Source organism: Schistocerca nitens, chromosome 10 (genome assembly GCF_023898315.1).
Source record: "Schistocerca nitens isolate TAMUIC-IGC-003100 chromosome 10, iqSchNite1.1, whole genome shotgun sequence".
NCBI classification, from domain to species: Eukaryota; Metazoa; Arthropoda; class Insecta; order Orthoptera; family Acrididae; genus Schistocerca; species Schistocerca nitens.
The window spans coordinates 12,785,140-12,807,709 of record NC_064623.1 but is presented as its reverse complement, the minus strand read 5'-3'; the positions used below and the strand labels follow the sequence as shown (position 1 = coordinate 12,807,709).

The 22,570-nt window shown below is 45.8% G+C and overlaps 1 protein-coding gene across 2 annotated transcripts in view; it reads right to left on the bottom strand.

The window, feature by feature from the left end:
• Positions 1-5,172: 5,172 nt before the first annotated feature.
• The window catches only part of LOC126210332 (uncharacterized), a 136,183-nt gene continuing 118,785 nt past the window's right edge, over positions 5,173-22,570 (bottom strand). For both annotated transcript variants that reach the window (XM_049939534.1, XM_049939535.1), the window contains exons 9-10: positions 17,134-17,310; positions 5,173-5,503 (exon numbers count right to left, since the gene is read on the bottom strand). In XM_049939534.1, coding sequence (XP_049795491.1) covers positions 5,396-5,503; positions 17,134-17,310 — 285 coding nt within the window. In that variant the 3' untranslated portion in view covers positions 5,173-5,395. The remainder of the gene's footprint in view (positions 5,504-17,133; positions 17,311-22,570) is intronic.

Here is a 22,570-nt window from a genome sequence, read left to right as displayed (position 1 = left end):
CATTTCTATCGTCTGACCTAACGGCAGAAGATAAACACGCCACGATAAGACCACGAGAGATATTGCTGACACTCGCCTACTTCGTTAGAACGACAAGTCAAATAATCTGATGGTGTGTGTACTGAAGGTCTTACAGTACGCACACCACAGGAGTACTGGAGAGATTTCTTCCGCGATCCCCGCCTCTTGTCCCGCGTAATCGCAGGAAATGGACAGACGTTCAGCAGGTGAGTGGCTCGTCCATCCCCTCCCCTCCCCCCCCCCCACCCCCTTGCACGCGGTCTTTTGCCAGCGGCGTTGTCCCGACACAGTAAACGACGAGGCAAAAACAATTGCCGATCGCCTCCTAACGAAACACTCCGCCCAACCGTGTCCCCTTTGGCAGTTGTAGAAGCTGGCATTTGTAACGAGGGAATAGTTAGTAGGGACACGCAATGCAGACGGAGAATGTAAATCTGTATCTAAAAAATATCGCCATCGTCTCGTAAACAAAAACTAGGCGCAGACTGAGTGTTGTTTTCGTTGTTGTTGTCGTCTCGCGTCCGAAGACTGGTCTGATACAGCTCTCTACACCGCTCTATCCTGTGCGAGCGTCTTCGTCTCTGTATTACAGCTGCAATCTACATTCATCTGAACCTGATTACTGTAGTCAGGTGTTTTTACCCACCAACAATTTCTGATCATATCTTAATGCCTCGGTATGTACCCTGTAAAACCGGTTCCTTCTTTTAGTAATTTTGTGCCATAAATTTCTTTTCCACCCAATTCGAAGCAGTACCTAGTCATTAACCACATTACCTACCCACGTTTCCGAAGCTTCTATTCTGTTATTGCCTATACTGCTGTCTTACACGTAGTTCAGTTGTTATTTTTTCGTTACGAATATATGAAAAGCAGTACGTCTTTCTTAGAGAGCACCCAGTATTTTTTATTCGGTAACCCACTTCCTCTCGCCAAAAAGTGCGCTGAAACGTATCACAGTGCACCACTAATGCAAATATGACTTTATTAAAACGTAACACTAAACTGAATCGAACAATAAATTGACTTGAACATTGGACATGTCATAACCTAAATTCGAACATCTATAGTTACGTTTAGATGTTGATAAAGTGTGTGCACGCCGTAGTTTGTAACTAATTTGCGTTTTCTTCAAATAGTTCAATGATTGTCACTTTGTATACACTGTCAATTGCTTTCCCTATGCAGCGGTACCACGGTACACAACTAGCTGCTGTAACATACCGAATATGATCAAAGGCATACTGACACCTGTTAGTGGACATTAATTTGGAGTGTGTCCACCCTTCACCTTTATGACGGCTTGATCTCTGCTGCAGACCTTTTCGGTGAGATGTCTGATTGTCTGTGGAGGAAAGGCAATCCATCCTCCCTCAACAGCCGACACCGGAGGAGCTAGTAACGTCTGACGCCGTCGTCTGGAGCAAAGTCGACGGTCCGACGTGTCTGAAAGGAATTCCATTGGGTTTAGGTCGGGAACATGGGCAGCCCAGTCCATTTCAAGGATGTTATTGTCCACAAGTCACAGGTGTTGTGACAGGGTGGGCTGTCACGCTGATCCGATCAGTCATCGCCTCTGAACGGCTCCTCTACTGTACACACTACACAGTGCCGTTGAACGCCTCCGTACCCTCCTGCATTTAGCCTTTCCTTAAGCACACCAAAGAGACCACACCCAAATACAAAAAAACACCCTTCAGAGTATGTTGATGCATTAGCTCCATACTTAACAACCATATACAAGCGTTCGCTCGACGAAAGATCCGTACCCAAAGACTGGAAAGTTGCATAGGACACACCAACATTCAAGAAAGGTAGTAGGAGTAATCCACTAAATTACAGGCCCATATCGTTAACATCGATATGCAGCAGAATTTTGGAACATGTATTGTTCAAATGGCTCTGAGCACTATGGGACTTAACAGCTGTGGTCATCAGTCCCCGAGAACTTAGAACTACTTAAACCTAACTAACCTAAGGACATCACACACATCCATGCCCGAGGCAGGATTCGAACCTGCGACCGTAGCAGCCGCGCGGCTCCGGACTGAGCGCCTAGAACCGCTAGACCACCGCGGCCGGCGAACATGTATTGTGTTCGAACATTATGAATTACCTCCAAGAAAACGGTCTATTGACACACAGTCAACATGGGTTTAGAAAACATCGTTCTCTGTTCTCGCATGAAGTGTGGAGTGCTATTCACAAGGGATTTCAGATCGATTCCGTATTTCTGGATTTCAGGAAGGCTTTTGACACTCTACCACGTAAGCAGCTTTTAGTAAAATTGCGCGCTTATGGAATATCGTCTCAGTTATGTGACTGGATTTGCGATTTCCTGTCAGAGAGGCCACACTTCGTGGTAAATGACGGAAAGTCATCGAGTAAAACGGAAGTGATTTGTGGCGTTCCCCAAGGTAGTGTTATAGGCCCTTTGCTGTTCCTTATCTATGTAAGCGATTTGGGAGACAATCTGAGCAGCCGTCTTCGGTTGTTTGCAGATGACGCTGTCGTTTATCGACTAATAAAGTCATCAGAAGATCAAAACAAATTGCTAAACGATTTAGAAAAGATACCTGAATCGTGCGAAAGTTGGCAGTTGACCCTAAATAACGAAAAGTGTGAGGTCATCCACATGAGTGCTAAAAGGAACTCGTTAAACTTTGGTTACACTATAAATGAGTCTAATCTAAAAGCCGTAAAGTCAACTAAATACCCAGGAGTTACAATTACGAACAACTTAAATTGGAAGGAACTCATAGGAAATGTATTGGGGAGGGCTAACCAGAGACTGCGTTTTATTGGCAGGACACTTAGAAAATGTTACAGACCTACTAAGGAGACTGCCTACACTACGCTTGTCCATCCTGGCATCCGTCGCAGATAGGATTGACGGAGTACATCGAAAAAGTTCAAAGAAGGGCAGCACGTTTTGTATTATCGCGAAATATGGGAGAGAATGTCACTTCAAATGGTTCAAATGGCTCTGGCCCTAGAACTTAGAACTACTTAAACCAAACTAACCTAAGGACATCACACACATCCATGCCCGAGGCAGGATTCGAACCTGCGACCGTAGCAGTCGCGCGGTTCCGGACTGAAGCGCCTAGAACCGCGCGGCCACCACGGCCGGCAGTCTGTCACTGAAATGATACAGGATCTGGGGTGGGCATCGTTAAAACAAAGGCGTTTTTCGTTGCGGGGGAATCATCTCACGAAATTCCAATCACCAACTTTCTCCTCCGAATGAGAAAATATTTTGTTGACGCTTATCTGCTTAGGGAGGAACGATCACCACGATAAAATAAGGGAAATCAGAGCTCGTACGGAAAGGTATACGTGTTCATTCTTTCCGCGCGCTATACGAGATTGGAATAATAGAGAAATGTGAAGGTGGTTCGATGATCTCTCTGCCTGGCACTTAAATGTGATTAGCAGAGTATCCATGAAGATGTAGATGAACCATTACAAGACTACCTTCTTGCTCCACTGTTGGCACTGCATATGATCACAGATACCGTTCTCCAGGAACTCCTCAAATCCACGTCTTCCATCGGATTGTGATTGTCGTACCGCGTGATTCATCACTCGTTTCGAGCCATTCATTGCTACGAGTGTCGTGGTTTCCTGCAGATCTACTTTTACTTAATTAACATGTATAGTAGGCAATTTAGGCACACGGATACAATGATGGCAGTGAGACCTGTTTCTTCTACTTTGACGCAGTCGGACTGTGGTGTTCATGTTCACCGTCTTGGTGGGTGAGATGGGCATGAATGGTTACAAGTTAATGACTGAGACTTATGCTAAGTCTATCATATGTGCGTGGTCGTCCAATGCACTTATATCTAATTTTTATGGTTCCCTACCGAAATTTTGTACACTGGTGGAAATGAGGTCCACACTGTTTACATTGTTTGTATGGTTTTGCGATCACTCTTGCTGGTTTGGTACTGAGATGAGAGTGACTGGTGACATTTCGGATAATTGCTGGCTATATATCATAGCATGAACGAGTATATATACGTTAAGGATCTGAACTAGTTCTTATTGTGAAGGCTGGTGTACTGGCACCGTTTTCTGGTCTTAGCAGATCGGAGCACCTGGTGTTTGGGTTTCTGTGGGTCCCTGTCCCAAGTGCCCGGATCTGCGGATTCACTGAACGTCTGGGTACGTAGTAAAAGGCGAGACAGAACAACGAACTACAGAACAGGGTAACATCAATATTAATGTAAATGGAAGAGCTATAAAATGATAAGCCGCGGGTAGCAGATATGTTTAACAATCATTTCCAAATGTAGTAGAAAATATGTATCCCCAAGATGCTAACTTTGACCACCTACATTTTTCCATTACTTCCTCTGCATTTTAGAAACTGTATTCCAGTAGTTCGTATGTAATTCTTTCACACAAGTCCCTATGTTCACTAACATAAGGAGAACAGAAGTTAAACAACAGTCACGATAATCACATCTGAATCTGAAGATCGGTTTAAGTGGCCGAGTTTACGGTTCTCCTTTCTTTTTTCGTGTTCGGTAGATTGCATCAAGCAAAAGAACCTCAGGGATATGGAGCAAATCAAGGTATAAATTCCGCTTCCCTCCTCCCCCCTCCGCCCCCATAAAAGTAGAACATCGTAATCCCAGTTCCAAACAAGACGGATGCTACCGCTCATCTGTTGTTGCCTGGTGATGGGTTAGTAAGACGAAAACTGGTTCATAACATATGATACTAGCGGAAGAATAAAAACACAATTTCTTTGTCGCTTACCGTTAAATGTGCAATTATTTTACAGAGAAACGAATTATTTATTTAATCGTATGGTGATTTTATACAATAAACAGTTGATATAATGCAGATGATTTTATACAATATACATATGATATTAGACAAGATTAAACCTTAAAGTCCGTGTTTTTCAACCAGTTAATTAAGCTGGGTGTGAGAGTGAACACGTCATCGGGAATTCCAGGGTGTGAATGAAGTGCACAGCGTCGGACTAAATGTTCAATTGTCTGCTCTTCTTGATTACATTCACACACTGGTGAACTGATCCAGCCCCATTTGTACCTGAAGTAGCTACAGCAACCATGTCCAGTCCTGAACCTATTGAGGCGGCACCAAAGGTTAGAGGAACAATAAAAGAATTCATTAATATAGGCAAGAAAGCATTTGGCGTTTATTTTCTGTGTGCTCGTACAGACGGAAAGTTATTTACAATTCCCGTAGGCTGGAAGGTGAACAATCGCGTACAAATACACAAGTCCCATTTGTGAAACCCTGCGTGACCTCTGGAGAGAGCTGCCCTGCGCCCGTTCCGCCGCCATAGCGGTCGTTTCGTGGTGTGGCTGCCGTCGTCTGCCCGTCTCGCAGTTCACTGCGCCTGCTGCCTCAGAACTCGCCGCAGCAGCTTCCCGGAGGGATTCTTGGGAATGGCGTCCACAAACTGCACGCCACCCGCCAGCCTCTTGTACTCCGCAACCTGCAACAGCACACGGGAGCTGTGAAAATCATACACGCCGACGTATTTCAGAGTTTGGTCAGTGATACCTACGTAGGGCGTCCAGCAAGTAATGCAACACATTTTATCCGAAAGCAGGTTGGCTTTAATCAAGATTCCAGTACACCATGTTATTCCACAGTCCTTAGCCCGCAACACCACAATTTCCAACAACGTCTCCGCTCAGCGTGACGGCCTTACGCCACCTGACTGGTACCACTCCACTGGTCGATGTCGGGGCCCACGTGTCGCTGCATCAGTAGCCTCCTCATCGCACGGGTACCTCTTTCCGAGGAGTGCATCCTCGATTGGACCAAACAGATGGAATTTGCGAGATCCGGGCTGTAGGATGGACGAGGGAGAACAGTCAAACGAAGTTTTTTGAGCTCGTCTGGGGCCCGCAGACTTGTGTGAAGCTTCGCATTGTCATCGAGATGAAGTTCGTTTGCATTTTTGTGTGTTATGCAAGTGCAAATCCCTTTTTTTCTGTCACAGTCAATAAAATTCTTCTGAGTTTGAGGCCTCATTGTCATCTGTAAAATTCCGACGTTTCGGCTACTGTTGCAAGGCGCCTTCCTCGGGGTGTATTGCTAACTGCTGAATGAGCACTAGTTTGGATACTTATATACTATCGAGGGGTGCTGTCATTGGATGTGAGGGTGAGGAGGGAGGGTATTACGAGTTCGTTTTATTGGTCTTTGCATTGCGTGTTGTCATTGGTGGAAATGGGCGTTTTCCACGAGTTTCCTTTAGTGCTTGCCATTGGAGGAAATCGGCGAATAGGAGACTGAGCGGCGACTACAGCGTAACGTTGTTTACTAACTGCCTATTACTGACCAGGCCACGTCAGCGCTCTGTGTGCCACCCACCGCTGTGGCGTACCGCGCGCCTGTTGCTCTGCGAGAGCTGTCCTTCCGCAAAGTTGTCACAGCTGGCAACCATGACGCTGGAAGTCGGTACTCGTCTTCTCTATTCATGTAAACCAGAAGAATTTTATTGACTGTGACTACGGCCGCGGAAGCCTACGTTTACATTTAACGAGCCTGTATGGGAAGGAGATCTACACGAACATCGGGCAGCTCGAATCACTGAGACTTAAAAGAGATAAACTGCTGAATGATGTTGCGTTCCTGGAGAGATGCAGGGATGCCAATGTAGTACCAACATTTTTACCGCTGACGTCCCACATAAAACCGTACAAGGCCAGGAATACCTGTGCACAGGCTAGCATAGCTTTGTTGCGGGAAAGGATCCGCTACATTCGTGGTAGTCTCGACGAGAACAAAACTGTGTCAACTGCACCTCTTTCTGAGTGGGAAACTCGATGAGGATGACTGGCAGAAGGTCGACAGGTTAACCTTCCAAAAAGCCACAAGGTCAAGTGAAAGTATCATTAGTCGCCAGCTGACGAAGTTCGACAAATTGCGACGGAAAACAACAGATGAAGGACTGATTCTGGACACGCGACGAACAGTGGTGAACCTCTCCAGCCACACCGCGAGCGGTGCAGCCACAAAAATTTTGGCCAAAGGGATTGCACCAAAACTAGTACCGAAAGAAGACATTATCGAATCAGTGGAGGCCTCGGTTCGTCATCTACCACAACCAGAAGCAGAGAAGATCCGACAAGAAACAGTACGAGTCTTGGCTCACGCAAAGCCTCCGAAGCAAAACATCAGTAAGGAGGAACGTCATGCCATCGAGGAGCTGAACAACAACCTCAGATAGTGGTAATACAGGCGGACAAGGGAAATGCCACCGTAGTGTTGGACACAGTAGATTACGACAAGCGGATGGAGGATCTTTTGAAACAACCCATTTGCCATAAACTTAAGGCAGATCCGACGGCCAAGATAATGAAACCGACGCAAGCGCTGCTGAAGCAAACCAGGATAAATTTTCACACGACCCGAAGACTCATTCCACAAGTGCCACAGGCACCAAGAATATATGGTGTACCAAAGATCCATAAAGAAGCCTTTCCTTTAAGGCCGATAGTGAGTAGTATTAACTCTCAGACCTACAAATTAGCGAAAGAATTGGCTCCGAAGCTTAGACGTTTAGTGAGGCACGCAGATTCGTACATCAAGGACTCCACCCATTTTATAACACTTTTGAAAGAAAAGCGTGTATCGGATACGGATCAGACGGTCGGTTTTGACGTGTATGTTCAGAAATGTACCCGTGACGGACACCATGAGCGTCGTAGAGGAACGCATGGCACCTGATCTCTGCGAGCTAGTCCGTCACTGTTTGACGACCACTTATTTCAGGTGGAAAGGGGATTTTTATGAGCCGACGGACGGTGTAGCTATGGGTTCCCCTCTTTCGCCGGCCGCAGCAGACATTTTTATGGCACCGTTCGACGAAACAGCACTCCAGTCCGCACCATTACGGCCAGAATCCTGGCTACGATATGCTGATGACACCTTTGTTATCTGGTCACACGGACAAGAAGAGCTTCCGAACTTTCACGAACATCTCAACCAGCAGCACTGCAAATTTCACTTCGTCGTGGAGATAGAAAAGACCGGGGTATTGCCTTTTCTCGACACGGAAGTTGACCGTAAGCCAGAGGGGAAGCTTGGACACAGAGTTTATAGGAAGCCCACCAATACGGACAGGTAGCTGCATGCATCCTCCCACCACCATCCTACGCAAAAGAATTCGGCCCTGCAACCTTTAACTAAGAGAGTCTACAGGATCAGTGATGAACAGATTCTAGAAGCTGAACTACAGAACCTCAGGTCCATTTTTGGAGCTAATGGCTACGACATGACGATGATACACAAAACCATGGCGCCGAAGGAGGTGTAACACCCCATCCGTCACTTATCTGATTTTAGTGTGTGTTCACTCCAGGTAATTGACTAACAGATCAACAGAGAGTGCAAAACTGCCGCAATGTCGGATAACGGAAAGAAAGTAATAAGGCCTTGTGACTCCTGATTGAACTGCGGTGGCAGTGTTGACATTAATTGGTTCAGAATTGATCCCTTTTAATTAAAAAGGGGTGCACATTGATGTTATATTCAGCTATTGAACACCAGATGCAAATGTTGAACATAAAATTAATTAAGAAAGTGACTTGGGATTTCAACTACTTGATTGAAAACAGGTGCAGTCGATTAGCACATATTTAACTCCCAACCTTCCATCATCACATTACATGACTCTCCTAACAGGCAATGCTAATAAATTGCGTTTGCGTGGAGTAAAGCGCGATAAATCAAAAGTAATTCCTATCGATTGACCCAGGCGTAATGCGAAGTGCGAGAAGAATTCTACAATACACGGCCTATGAAACCCTCGTGGAAACTTTGCCGACGTGATCCAACAAATTAATCAGTGGCCGGAGCGGGCGCAATATCACCGAATTCAGCGTGGCGGAGCGGTGTCGTTGTGCGGACGTCGGCCGACCTCGTGGTGCTGCAAGGCTGCGCTCGTCTATTCACTCCTAGCTATCTTGCTCAGTACATAACTGAACCAAAACTTCCTATCTCCAAGCTCAATCGTTCCATTTGCTGTCCTAAACTGCAGAGATGCTCACTCTTGCTCAGGCAAGCTGAGTAAAGAACGCCACGTCCGCACTCTAGGCAAGCTGGGAATGGAAGACCTCTACGGAGACTTCTCACAGTCCACTCTTCGCCTCAGTTTCCCCTCCAGCAAAATCACTTACGCCAATTGCAGCGCAAGTCGCGTTAATTATGAGTCGCTTCCCAACGCCGACCAATGGGTGCTCTGGGAAGTGAACAAATACCCACAAAATTTCCCTTCCTCTCAACTTCTGCTATTTAGCTCCTGCCAGGCCACCCATCAAGGTTAGCGTCTGCACAAAACACCAATTTTTCTGGAATTCTGACTCCCAGGAGAGTACTTCAAATTCCTCGGTCCTACGTTCCCATCGGAGGCCGGCGTATTTCATTCTGTCGCTCTTCACCTGATTTACTTCAGACTCTGCGGACCGTGAATTCAGCGTGAAGTTGCTATAGTCACGAACATGCATATTTTGACCTTTGTTGACCTCTCCACTGTAGCTTTGCGCGGCTTTCTCGCATGTTTCACTGAAAACAGGACGACGGACATTTGTCAATGGGCGTACAAGTTCTCTGTCTGCTTCCCGGTACACCAGCATGGGGTCAACCACCCTCCCCTCACTGTCACTCATCTTAAGGCAGCTGGAGGCCGCGCCCCGTTACCGCTTTCTCAGAGCTTGAGCCGCCCTAAGCTGCCTATTGTCGGTTCCCTTCGCCGTTCCCCAGCCGGCCACGCTCAACTCTAAATACTTTCCTGGGGTAAACTAGCGTCCAGTAAATCGACTCGTTTCCACAAAGTTTTCATGTCGTGTGAATTACTTTAAAACCATCACCCAACATTAATTATTCCAATACGTCCATACTATACCCTCTACAAGATGCATTGTGCCTTGTCAGTCATTTTTGTTCGGTCCTACCGTTCGCTCAACGTGAGTTAGATGATCCTTAATGACTTCATGTAAGGGGCATAGTTCTTGCCATCTTACAGAGGAGGGCAACAGGGAAATGCAGAACGAAGCGCAGAACACCGTCGTGCTGCCATATATACAAGGGGTTACCGAACGTCTGGGAAAAATTCTCTGTCGGGCAGGCATTAAGACGATTTTTCGTAGCAACAACAAAATAAAAGACATTCTCGGCTCGACGAAAGATACAATTGACGAGTTTCACGCCGCCGGAGGTTATGAAATCGGGTGCGAATGTCGACTGGTGTATGCAGGTGAGACTGGGCGTCCAATAAGCACAAGGTTAACTGAACACGAGAGATGTATCCGCCTCAAACAATACAACAAATCAGCGGTGGCAGAACATCAGGAACAGCGCAGCATGAAGACCGAATTTGGAGAGGCCTGCGTACTGGCGTAACAGCCGTTTAGAGTGAGGAGGAAGATTAGAGAGGCTGTAGAAATAGCCAAGCGACCCGGCAACATGGACAGAGAAGACGGGTACCGACTTCCAGCGTCTTGTCTGTCAGCTGTGACAGCTTTGCGGAAGGACAGCTCTCGCAGAGCAACAGGCGCGCGATAGGCCACAGCGGTGGGGGGTACACAGAGCGCTGGCGCCGCCTGGTCGATACTGGGCAGTTAGTAAACAACGCTACGTCGCTCAGTCTCCTATTTGCCGATTTCCACCAACGGCAAGCAGTAAAGGAAACTCCAGTGGAAAACGCCCATTTCCGCCAATGACAACACGCAATGCAAAGACCAATAAAACGAACTCGTAATACCCTTCCTCCTCATCCTCACATCCAATGACAGCACTCCTCCATAGTATATAAGTATCCAAACTAGTGCTCATTCAGCAGTTAGCAATACACCCTGAGGAAGGCGCCGTGCAACAGTCGCCGAAACGTCGGAATTTTACAGATGACAATGCAGCCTCAAACCCAGAAGAATTTTATTGACTGTGACAACGGCCGCGGAAGCCTACGTTTACACTTTTATTTCGTGTCTGGTGTTCACTGAATGAATGTCGGAGTTTCTTCTGAGCTAGTCAGTATTGCCAATAACAAATCGCGGGACGAGGTATGTGTGCAGGGAAGGTAGAGATAGAATTCCGAGACACCTGAACAGATATGACACAGTAAGAGATGGTGGAATGGAAATAAGCAAAGTGAAAAAGTGTTCGAGCTGCGGTGTCAGAGACGGTGGAGCAGCATTCAGTTTCTGCGCAATATCCAAAAGCTCCCGAAATATATTAATTAAAGCGATTACATGTTACCTAGATGTTATTTTGCACCGTGCCCTGCACAATAGTCCCTGTGGGGACGCGTATACAGACCTCAACGTTCCTGCCATTTCTCAAATGCATTCCGGAAGCCTTTCTTCGTCTCGGTGTTAAGTGATTTCTGCGGTTTCACTTGAGTCTCCTTCACTGCGTGAAATATTTGCTCATTTCCCTTGGGGAAGAGGAAAATGCAACACGGAGTCAAGTTCAAAAATGGTTCAAATGGCTCTAAGCACTATGGGACTTAACACCTGAGGTCATCAGTCCCCTAGAACTTAGAACTACTTAAACCTAACTAACCTAAGGACAGCACACACATCCATGCCCGAAGCAGGATCCGAACCTGCAACCGTAGCGGTCGCGCGGTTCCAGACTGAAGCGCCTAGAACCGCTCGGCCACACCGGCCGGCTTGGAGTCAAGTATCGTGAGTACGGTCGGTGGGGAAGTCGGAGGGGAATGACTGTCACCTTCATTCAGTAAAATACTTCTGGGTCTGTGACCGCATTTTCAGTGTGTTTCCGACGTTTCGGCCACTATTGCAAGTGGCCTTCGCCAGGTTGTCTTACTGATAACTACTGAAAGACAAAAGTTTGGTTCTTATTTACTGGCGAAAGAGAGACTGTTATCGAACTCTGATAGTCTATTGAGGGTGAGGAGGATAGGTGTTGGACGCCCTTTATTGGCGTTTTCGTCGTTTTCATTCAGTGGTGGAAATTGACGTTCGTGATTGGTGTTTGCTTTATTGCTTGCCACTGGTAGAAATGGGCGAACGGGAAACGGGTGGAAGTTGTGACGTAGCGCTGTTTACTTGCTGCCCAGAACCGTCTGGGTACCAAAGGCCCTTAATGTTTCCCGCGCGCCTGTGTGGGTTGCTTCGTACGAACTGCCATATGCGGCGCTGGTTCCCTTGAAAGGGCACAGTCGATTTCCTTCCCCGCCCTTGACACAACCCGAGTTTGTGCTCCGTCTCTAATGATGGCGACTGGACATTAAACCCAGTCTTCTGTCCGTCCTCTGAGCTGCCGTTGCGTAGCGCTGTTGCTGCTGACAGCCAAGACGCCAGAAGTCTCTACCTGTCCTCTTTATTGTCGTTGGCGGATCGCTTAGCTGTTTCTGTCGCCTCTCTAATCTTCCCCCTCAAGGTAAGAAGCTGTTTCGCCAGTGCGGGGGCTCCTAGAAATGCTATCTGTTTGTCATACTCATGCTGGTATTGTGCCACTGCTGACTTGCTGTGTTCTCTTAGTCGGATGTATTTTTCATGTTCAGATGCCCATATGCTGATGGGTCGCCTGCGTACACTAGTCCATACTCGCAGCCGATTTCGTAAACTCCAGCGCCATGTAGCTTGTCCATTGCATCTCGTTGAGCCAAGCGACCCGCCTACACGAACAGGGAGGACAGATAGTGACTTTTAGTGTCCTGGCTGACTCAACTGGGACTTCATAACCACATTCTTCAGATTATCCCACAAGAAAGCGTCCAGTGGGTTGAGGTCGGGTGACCGAGGTGGTCAAGTTAAGGGCCACCTCAACCAATCCAACAATACCCAATCATCTGTCCGATTCTGGAAGATAGATTGGTGTTAGTGCCCCATTTGGCTGGAACCACATATTCGATGGACTGCAAGTGCCACCTCTTCCAGTAAATCCGGCAGCACTTGTCATTACGCAGCTATCGCCTGTAAGCCGAGGATGGAGCATGTATGGGCCAAACACGTAATCATGTATCTCGCTAGCCAAATACTTTTCTCGACGACCTCGTTCTTGGGTGGCGTGGAGGTTCTCTTCCGTCCGAATACGTCAACTGCGAGCGTTTAACACACCATCATGGTTGAGGGACGCCTCATCTATGAACGAAACATGCGCAGTGTAATAAGGCTTTGTATCCCAGTGCTGCAAACACCACTGCCAGAACTCCATATGTGGAGCAAAATCCTGGGCCGTCAGCGCCTGTGCATTCTGAAAATGGAGTGGATGCCTTCTCTCCTCGTGCATCACACTCCAAACGGCTAAGTGTCTGCCACAGCGCAACTGCTTGTCGACGGGTATGTGTTGAATCTCTCTAATACATTCTCTGCAAATCGTAGCGTGTGTACGCCTTCTATGCGATCACCACCGTTTGGACGTCATTCTCAAGTTAAAAGCATAGGTGCACGGGAAAGGAAAAGTTCAGTTGAAACTATGCGGTCCTGACGTGGCCAAAACGGAAAGAACAATACCAGCGCAATACCCCCAATAAAGGAGTTTGCGTCGGTAAAAGCAGTTTTAACAGGGAATTTTTAATTAGGCCCCTGAAAAGCGTTGCCTCACCCAAGCTGAATGATGTATACAACATTACACTGGAGTTATGACGTTAGTGCCTGGAATAAGGGCTACATCTACAGCGATATTCATAACCACCTCCAGAGTTTCAGAAGCTGACCAACAAACACTACAAGACATATAGACATTAGGCACATATCGGTGCATACCGCATCTCTCCAAGTTTTTAGTTCACTTTATAGGTATGTGCACTGAGCCTCGTGATTCCAATTGAGGAGCTACTCGACCGAATAGTAGCGGCTTCGGTCAAGAATACCATCATAACGACCGGGAGAGCGGTGTGCTGACCACACGGCCCTCCTATCCGCATCCTGCACTGAGGATGACACGGCGGTCGGATGGTCCCGATGGGCCACTTGTGGCCTGTAGACGCAGTGGTTTTTCTTATGTATGTATTGAACTGCGGACCTAGAAAAGTCGGAGAGGCTTCGTCCCCGCCGCAGCCGTCAGTAATTCACAACCCCACAACAGGCTACAGCAGTCCACTCACCCCACCGCCGCCCCACACCGAACCCAGGGTTATTGTGCGGTTCGGCCCCCGGTGGACCCCCCCCCCCCAGCCCCCCCCCCCCCCCAATTCCCGGGAACGTCTCAGTCCAGACGAGCGTAACCCCAATGTCTGCATGGTAGAGTAATTATGGTGTATGCGTATGTGGAGACAGTGTTTGCACAGCAATAGCCGACATAGTGTAACTGAGGCGGAATCAGGGGAACCAACCCGCACTCGCTGAGGTAGATGGAAAACCGCCTTAGAAACCATCCACAGGCTGGCCGGCACACCGGACCTCGACACTACTCCGGCGGGCGGATTCGTGCCGCGGACCGGCACCCCATCCCAGTCGGGAAGCAGTGCGTTAGGCTCCACGGCGAGCCGGGCTGGCCACGTTATAGTTACTCATATGCGTACTGTTTGTCATGCGGCAAACCTCAATACGATAGTAAAACTAATGACACACTCGTTCCAACACGTTATGGTCAAAATCAGTCCCTTCATCAATTATCCTTTCTCGCAACTCTTCCAAATTAAGTAGCACACGATCTTTGGCGTAACCTCATGAGGAGATATCACATAGAGTTACGAGTAAGTCAGCTGACTGTGTAGGCCAGTGAACAAGACACGAACGTCTCATACAAAATGTGGTGCAGCACTGTCTTGATACAAAATTAAGTCTCCACTGTCTTTCTTTAACTGTGGCATAAGACATCGTCGTAGCATGTCCAGGTACACAAAAGCAGTCACAGTTTTCTCTGCAAAGAAACATGGTCCATTAATACTTGAAGAGAACGTGGCACAAAATACAGACATCAAAAACGGTTTTGCATCACCTCGGTTCCGAGACTTTTGGAACCTGTACAGAAAACTAGTACAGAGATCAACATAAACATCATTTCCGCTATTTTTATTGCTCATCAAAACCACACATTTCATGTTGCACCAGCATACAGCCAGACCTTTAGAGGTTGTGGTCCAGATTGCTGTACACACCGGTACCTCTAATACCCAGTAGCACGTCCTCTTGCATTGACGCATGCCTGTATTCGTCGTGGCATACTATCCACAAGTTCATCAAGGCACTGTTGGTCCAGATTGTCCCACTCCTCAAAGTCGATTCGGCGTAGATCCCTCAGAGTGGTTGGTGAGTCACGTCGTCCATAAACAGCCCTTTTCAATCTATCCCAGGCATATTCGATAGGGTTCATGTCTGGAGAATATGCTGGCCACTCTAGTCGAGCGATGTCATTATCCTGAAGGACGTCATTCACAAGATGCGCACGATGAGGGCGCGAATTGTTATCCATGAAGACGAATGTCTCACCGATATGCTGCCGATATGGTTGCACTATTGGTCGGAGGATGGCATTCACGTATCGTACAGCCGTTACGGCACATTCCACGACCACCAGCGGCGTACGTCGGCGCCACATAATGCCACCCCAAAACATCAGCGAACCTCCACCTTGCTGCACTCACTGGACAGTGTGTCTAAGGCGTTCAGCCTGACCGGGTTGCCTCCGAACACGTCTCCGACGATTGTCCGGTTGAAGGCATATGCGACTCTCATCGGTGAAGAGAACGTGACGCCAATCTTGAGCGGTCCATTCGGCACGGTGTTGGGCCCATCTGTACCGCGCTGCATGGTGTCGTGGTTGCAAAGATGGACCTCGCCATGGACGTCGGGAGTGAAGTTACGCATCATGCAGACTATCGCGGCACAGTTTGAGTCGTAACACGACGTCCTGTGGCTGCACGGAAAGCATTATTCAAATCTTAGCGTTACTTTCAGGGTTCCTCCGAGCCATAATCCGTAGGTAGAAGTCATCTAATGCGGTAGAAGCCGTTACTTGGCCGAGCGAGGCATGTTATCGACAGTTCGTGTCTCTCTGTATCTCCTCCATGTCAGAACAACATCACTTTGGTTCACTCCGAGACGCCTAGACACTTCCCTTGTTGAGAGCCCTTCCTGGCACGAAGTAACAATGCGGACGCGATCCAACCGCGGTATTGACCTTCTACGCATGGTTCCTGGTGGAATGACTGGAACTGATCGGCTGTCGGACCCCCTCCGTCTAGTAGGCGCTGCTCGTGCATGGTTGTTTACGTCTTTGGGTGGGTCTAGTGACATCTCTGAACAGTCAAAGGGACTGTGTCTGTGATGCAATATCCACAGTCAATGTCTATCTTCAGGAGTTCTGGGAACCGGGGAGATGCAAAACTTTTTTTTGATGTGTCTGTACACTATAGATGATTCACGATTGTCTTCCACAGTATTGTGTGAATATTCTGCTCCCCAAAGACACGTTATGACGATTCACCTTTTACTATCATGTGAATAGAGACTTTGCGTCTGAAAACCAACCTCTGTGAAAAACAGTTTTCTTCCAGTGTGCAATTCATTGCAAAAGTAACACTGGAGCTTATTCTTCCGAATAGTCAGTGCTTGTAACAGCAGCAGCCGGTACCGTTCTACACGCAGACTAGAAGGTGCCACTCAGGAGGGGATCGTTCTATGAAATGAAATGCTGCCACAGACCATCTCTTCTGGTTGTCAGGTTGTACGGCAGGTGACGGTCGGGTTGGTAACCCACTGCAGTCCGGAGTATCTGCAGTTCTCTCTCGCACGTGTCGTCGGATTCTTCAAGGATCCTGACGAATGTTCCTGGGCATGCTCCATCATACTTGCTGACAGTCCCACCTGGCTTGTTTTCTTTGCACCACTTGAGCAGCCAGTCTCGCAGAATGTGTTGTATCATCCATGGAGTGTTCTGCCTTTGGAGCTTCCGCCTGGTATTTGGTAAGAAATCGTGGCTGAACCATCACAACTCGCGCATACGTCACTCCACTACCTGCCACGTTGTGTCACGCCTGCCCCCTGCAATTACAGTGTGGTGCGTATTACAAATCTAAACTTGGAGAGTTGCTACGTGCACTGGTTTGGGTCTGTTCCCTGCACGTCTGTTAGATTTCCCTCTCTGAAACCTATGAGGTACTCACACTGACAGACACTTTGGAGACCGGCAGGTGCCTACCTTGCCGTCGACGAACTGCAGGACGTCCTCCGGCCTGAGGCTGCCCTGCGCGCCCTGCTTGGGCACCACGAACGCCTTGGGCGCCTCTCCGAACCTGTCGTGCCGGACGCCGACCACCGCCGCCTCCTCTATGGAGGGGTGGCTTCGCAGGATCTCCTCCAGTTCCGCCGGGGCAACCTGCAGATAAGCGCTACCAGTAATGCAGAGTACTACATTTAAATGCGCACATTTTAGGTTAGGTTTTACGGTGACTGTTATCGATATCAAATGAAAGAACAAGTTTTCTGTAGACAATCACTGTTTATTTATTTCCACGAGGCGTTTCAAATATGTAAACCTCCATCATCAGGTGGATTAGATTAGATTAGATTACATTATATTTACTTTCATCCCAATCGATCCGTAGTGAAGAGGTCCTCCATGATGTAGAACATGTCAGAAAAACAACAATACAAGACAAATATTTACAACTCAAACAAATAAGCTAATGTACCATTCCACAGGTCCCAAGTGGAATGATCGTCACTTTTTAATGAATGCTATATGAAAGAGTCATTTTACAAATAATAATGCACTGAATTTAAAATAAAAAAGTTTATTTATTTATTTATAAGGTAATAAACGTGTAATACAACTACTATAATACTTATTTACAATGGACACATTACTGCACTGAAATGGTACAGAAGTTAGATTGTACTTACACACACACACACACACACACACACACACACACACACACACACACACGCTTATTTACAATGAACACGTTACTGCACTCAAATTGTGCAGAAGTTATATTGTACTTATATATTTACACACACAAATCAGTTGTTTCTACTGAGAAATTCATCAATGGAGCAGAAGGAGTTGGCCACCAATAAATGCTTTAGACTTCTCTTAAACTGAATTTCATTGGTTGTTAAGCTTTTTATGGCTGCTGGCAAGTTATTGAAAATCCGTGTTCCTGAATAATGCACAGCTTTTTGTACAAGACTAAGTGACTTTAAATCCTTGTGAAGATTATTCTTATTTCTAGTATTTATTCCATGAATTGAGCTGTTGGTTTGAAAAAGTGATATATTTTTAATGACAAATTTCATTAAGGAATAAATATATTGGGAAGCAGTAGTTAGTATCTCTAGTTCCCTAAACAGGCTTCTGCAGGGTGTTCTTGAGTTCACACCACATATAACTCTCACTGCACGTTTTTGTGCCCGGAAAACTTTAGCTTGGCTTGATGAATTACCCCAAAAAAATAATCCCATATGACATTATGGAATGAAAGTAAGCATAGTATGCCAGCTTTTTCATTTTTATATCACCTATGTTTGACACAATCTGCATTGCAAATAGAGATTTGTTAAGACGCTTCAGCAGTTCTGTGGTGTGCTCCTCCAAGTTGAATTTATTATCAAGTTGCAATCCCAAGAATTTAACAATGTCCACTTCTTCTATCTGCTTGTCATCGTATGTTAGGCATATACTCGTGGGACACCCCTTACATGTTCTGAACTGCATGTAGTGTGTTTTTTCAAAGTTTAGTGACAAGGAATTGGCTAGGAACCAGTGATTAATGTCCACGAATATTTTATTAACTGATCTTTCTAAGACTACACTCGATTTGCTATTTATTGCAATGGTTGTATCATCGGCAATACGACGTGTTTGTGTGTTGTAATATGTCTTCTCTGTTACTATCTACAACAAGTTAGCACCATATGCAGAGGAGATTCTGGGAGAGTATTAATGTGGATTTCGGTCTAATAGGTCAACAACAGACCAGATGTTTGTGTTGAGGTAAATACATGAAAAGGTATATGAGTACAACACTGAGCTACATAACCTCTATGTACACTTCATGCAGGCCTTTGATAGTGTAAACAGAGCACAAATGCTAATTGATTTGCTACTTGGTATACCATCGAAGTATGACTCACTTATTCAAACAACATAGGCTGGCTCCAAGGCTGCAGTCCGCGTGGATGGAGAACTCAGCAATTTGTTTAGCATTAGTAAAGGAGTCACACAAGGGGACGCACTCTCTACAATACTTTTCAATCAGACTCTTGAAGCAATCATGTGGAAGCTTCAGATATCTGGTTACATAGGCACAAGGTCGACTCAGATAGGCGCACATGCTGGTGGTGTAGCATTTATTAATAGAAGAAGGGTATCACTAGAGAGGACAGTAAGCCAGCTGAAAGGACCCACAGGACCTATAAACGAAACGAAGACTAAGTACATGGATTCCACCAGGAAGGAAAATAATAAATTGCATAGACCATCAGCAGAAGGTTTCAATTTTGAACATGTGCAGAACTTTGACTATTTGGGCTCTAATATGAACAGCACAAATTCCATGTCAACCAAAATAAAACGGCGCATCCTAAGTGATAGCAGATGCTTCCACACGTTTAAGTAATTGTTGGCCTGTAGATTATTAAATAGGCAGCTGAGGCTGCAACTATACAAGGTCATGATGAGGCTAGTTGTAGCCTACGGATGCGAAACATGGACGCTAACGAGTGTTGATGAGCAGCAGCTCAGAATATTTGAACATAGAGTGCGGCGCAAGATATATGGGGCAGATGAGGATAATAATGGTTTCTGGAGATCTAGAACGAATGTTGAGCTGGACCCCCCTCTTACAAGGAGCTGACATCGTAAGAATAAGACTTGGACATGTCCTCAGGATGGATACCGGAAGAAAAAGTAAAAATATTTTGAATGGAGGCCATCCGGTAGAAGACAGAGATGAAGGCCACGAAAGCGGTGGATAGATGATGTGCAAGAAAATATAAAATCTCTGAGAGTCTGAGGATGGCGGAGAACCGAGCTGGAGAGGGCAGAGTGGAGGAAACTTGTTGCTGAGGCTAAAACACTCAAAGGGTTGTAATGTTGTGAGAAGAAGAAGTGTTTTGTGACATGGCTTAAGCGTAACCTGTGGCACTGTCTATTGGAGAAACAAGACACTATTTCACAACGTGGCTCTGTGGCGGTCTTTGACTAAAAGCTAAAAGTAAATGTAGATGTGCAAATAAAACAACAAAAATGGAATACCTTCAATGGTCACAAGCTCCTTTCTCTGCGTAATACGGCACATCACATTACAAACTGTCACACTTTGTAAACAAAGATGGTGTCTGGAAACTGCTAGGTGCAAAGAACATATAGCAAAACAGAAATACTAGTTCAAAATACAGAGAACTTCTAGCAAAACAGCACCATTAGTTCAGAGTATATCTTAAAGCGTTGTGGATATGTTTGATTGAGTTGATAAAAACATACGTAAAAACATAAGTAATATATATTAAATTTCGTACTCTTTTATGTAATCTTATGACATGTTGAAAGTCTTAAGTGCAATAATTATGTTGCCAACAGCAGCAAAATTACAGACAAATAACAGTTTTGGCTGGGACTCAGAGATAAAGGATGGAAGGAGTGAGAAAAGGAGAGAAAAGTTTTCGATGTGCTAGAGCTGCGGGTTTGTTAAACTTATATTTGCTTTCTTATGTGTTATAACTATGTAAATGTTGGAGTAATACTCCGTTACCGAATTAAGGAGGTATAAAAGATATACTCTTAATAACAGTACTAAATATTAACAGGTCATGTAATATCAGGCTGACATGGTGTTCAAACTGTTGGTTGTATTTGCGTGAGTCTATTGAGTTTTGTAAGTTAAGCAGGTCAGATGTTCATCTGGAAAATATCAAAGAAAACATACAAATAACTAAATTGGTTCATGGTAAATAGAGAAAGAGGAGAGAGAGAGAGACAGAGAGAGAGATACAAACGGTGAAAGGACTTACTGAATGAGAGCAAAGTCTTCCAGAGCTGTAGGTTGTTAACGTTATATCCGGTGCATGTTATAACTAAGTAAAGGTAGGAGTCAAACACTGATTATGCTTTAAGATACACTCTAAATACAAAAAAAAAAAAAAAACGACGCACCAAAGGGACTGAAGGGACGGAAATCGGTGGATGTCATGTACATGTGCAAATAAATGATTACCATTTCAGAAAAATTGGATGACTTATTCAAGTGAGAGAGCTTCGGCTGGAACCTCGTTGACTGAAGTAGAATTGTCCTCAGTGATGGGTCCCACTTCGAACTGAGCCCCGATGATCATCGAAGACATGTCTGGAGGCGTCCCGGACATCAGTGGGTTGCCAATTCGACAACCACACTGTGTACAGCCTGACGAACACGAGTGATGCTCTCTGGTGCCATTCCACCTCACAGAGTGGCAGCCTTACAGCGCAGCAGTACGTCGACGATATTCCATGTCCCATTTTGTTGCCCTTCATGCAAAGCCATCCTAGTCTTACACTTCAGCAAGATAACGCCGGCCCGCCCACGGCGAGAGTTTCTGCTGCTCGCCTTCGTGCTTGCCAGACGGTAGCTTGGCCAGCAAGGTGGCCGGATCGCTCCCCAGTTGCGAGCGTTTCGAACTTTGTGGGAAGGCCCTACAACCAGCTCGGGATTTTGACGATCTAACGCGCCAATTGGACAGAATTTGGCACGATATCCCTCTGTCAATCAATGCCAAACCAATTAACTGCTTGAATATGGGCCAGAGGTGGACCAACACGTTACTGACTTGCTTAATTTGTGAAGCTCTTTTCACTTGAATAAATCATCCCGTCCCATTCGGATAATTTTTCGTTGTGCGTCATTTTTTGTGTTAGTGCACTATATATTCTCAAGCTGACAGATGATACAAGCTGTTGGTGTGTTGGTATATTTGTGAATGAGGTCTTTCGATTGTTCATTTAGAAAATGTCATAGTGACAGAACTAATTTCATAGTAAATATGAAAGGAAGATTGAGGTGACGTGTCTGTGTGTGTGTGTGTATGTGTGTGTGTGTGTGTGTGCAACGAAAATTTAATAATGTACGCCGCTGTTAAAAGCAGAGATAATGCTACTGTAACTATTGTCATTTTTGTCCTTTAAGATGGATTCAGGTTGTTGTCTGTGCTGTTTGTATATTCGGTGTGTTTCGAGGATGTCTAGTTTTTTTTGCTTTAGGTTGGTTATGTAGAATGTTGATACTTGTGTTGTTAGCATAGTGTTTTGTTTCATGCAACTGAGTGGCTATTGCTGATGTGTGGTACTTTTTGTTTTTCAGTGCTGCCACGTGCTCTTTGAATCTAATGTCAAATCTTTTACCTGTCTGGGCCAACATTAAATTTTTTACACATCCGTATGGTGAAACAGATTTCTTGAGTTGGTGTTATTAAGTGACTGTTGCTCAATCTTGCTGTCGGTGGTAAAATATATGTTTATGCCTTTCCGTTTGAAGGCATTGACAGTCCGATATGAAATATTACCGAGAAGTGGGACTGTATGGAAGATCTTATTTTCTATTTGTTTTTTGTGCTGTCACTATTTTGCAATTATTGAGTGTTTTACATATGAAGATATT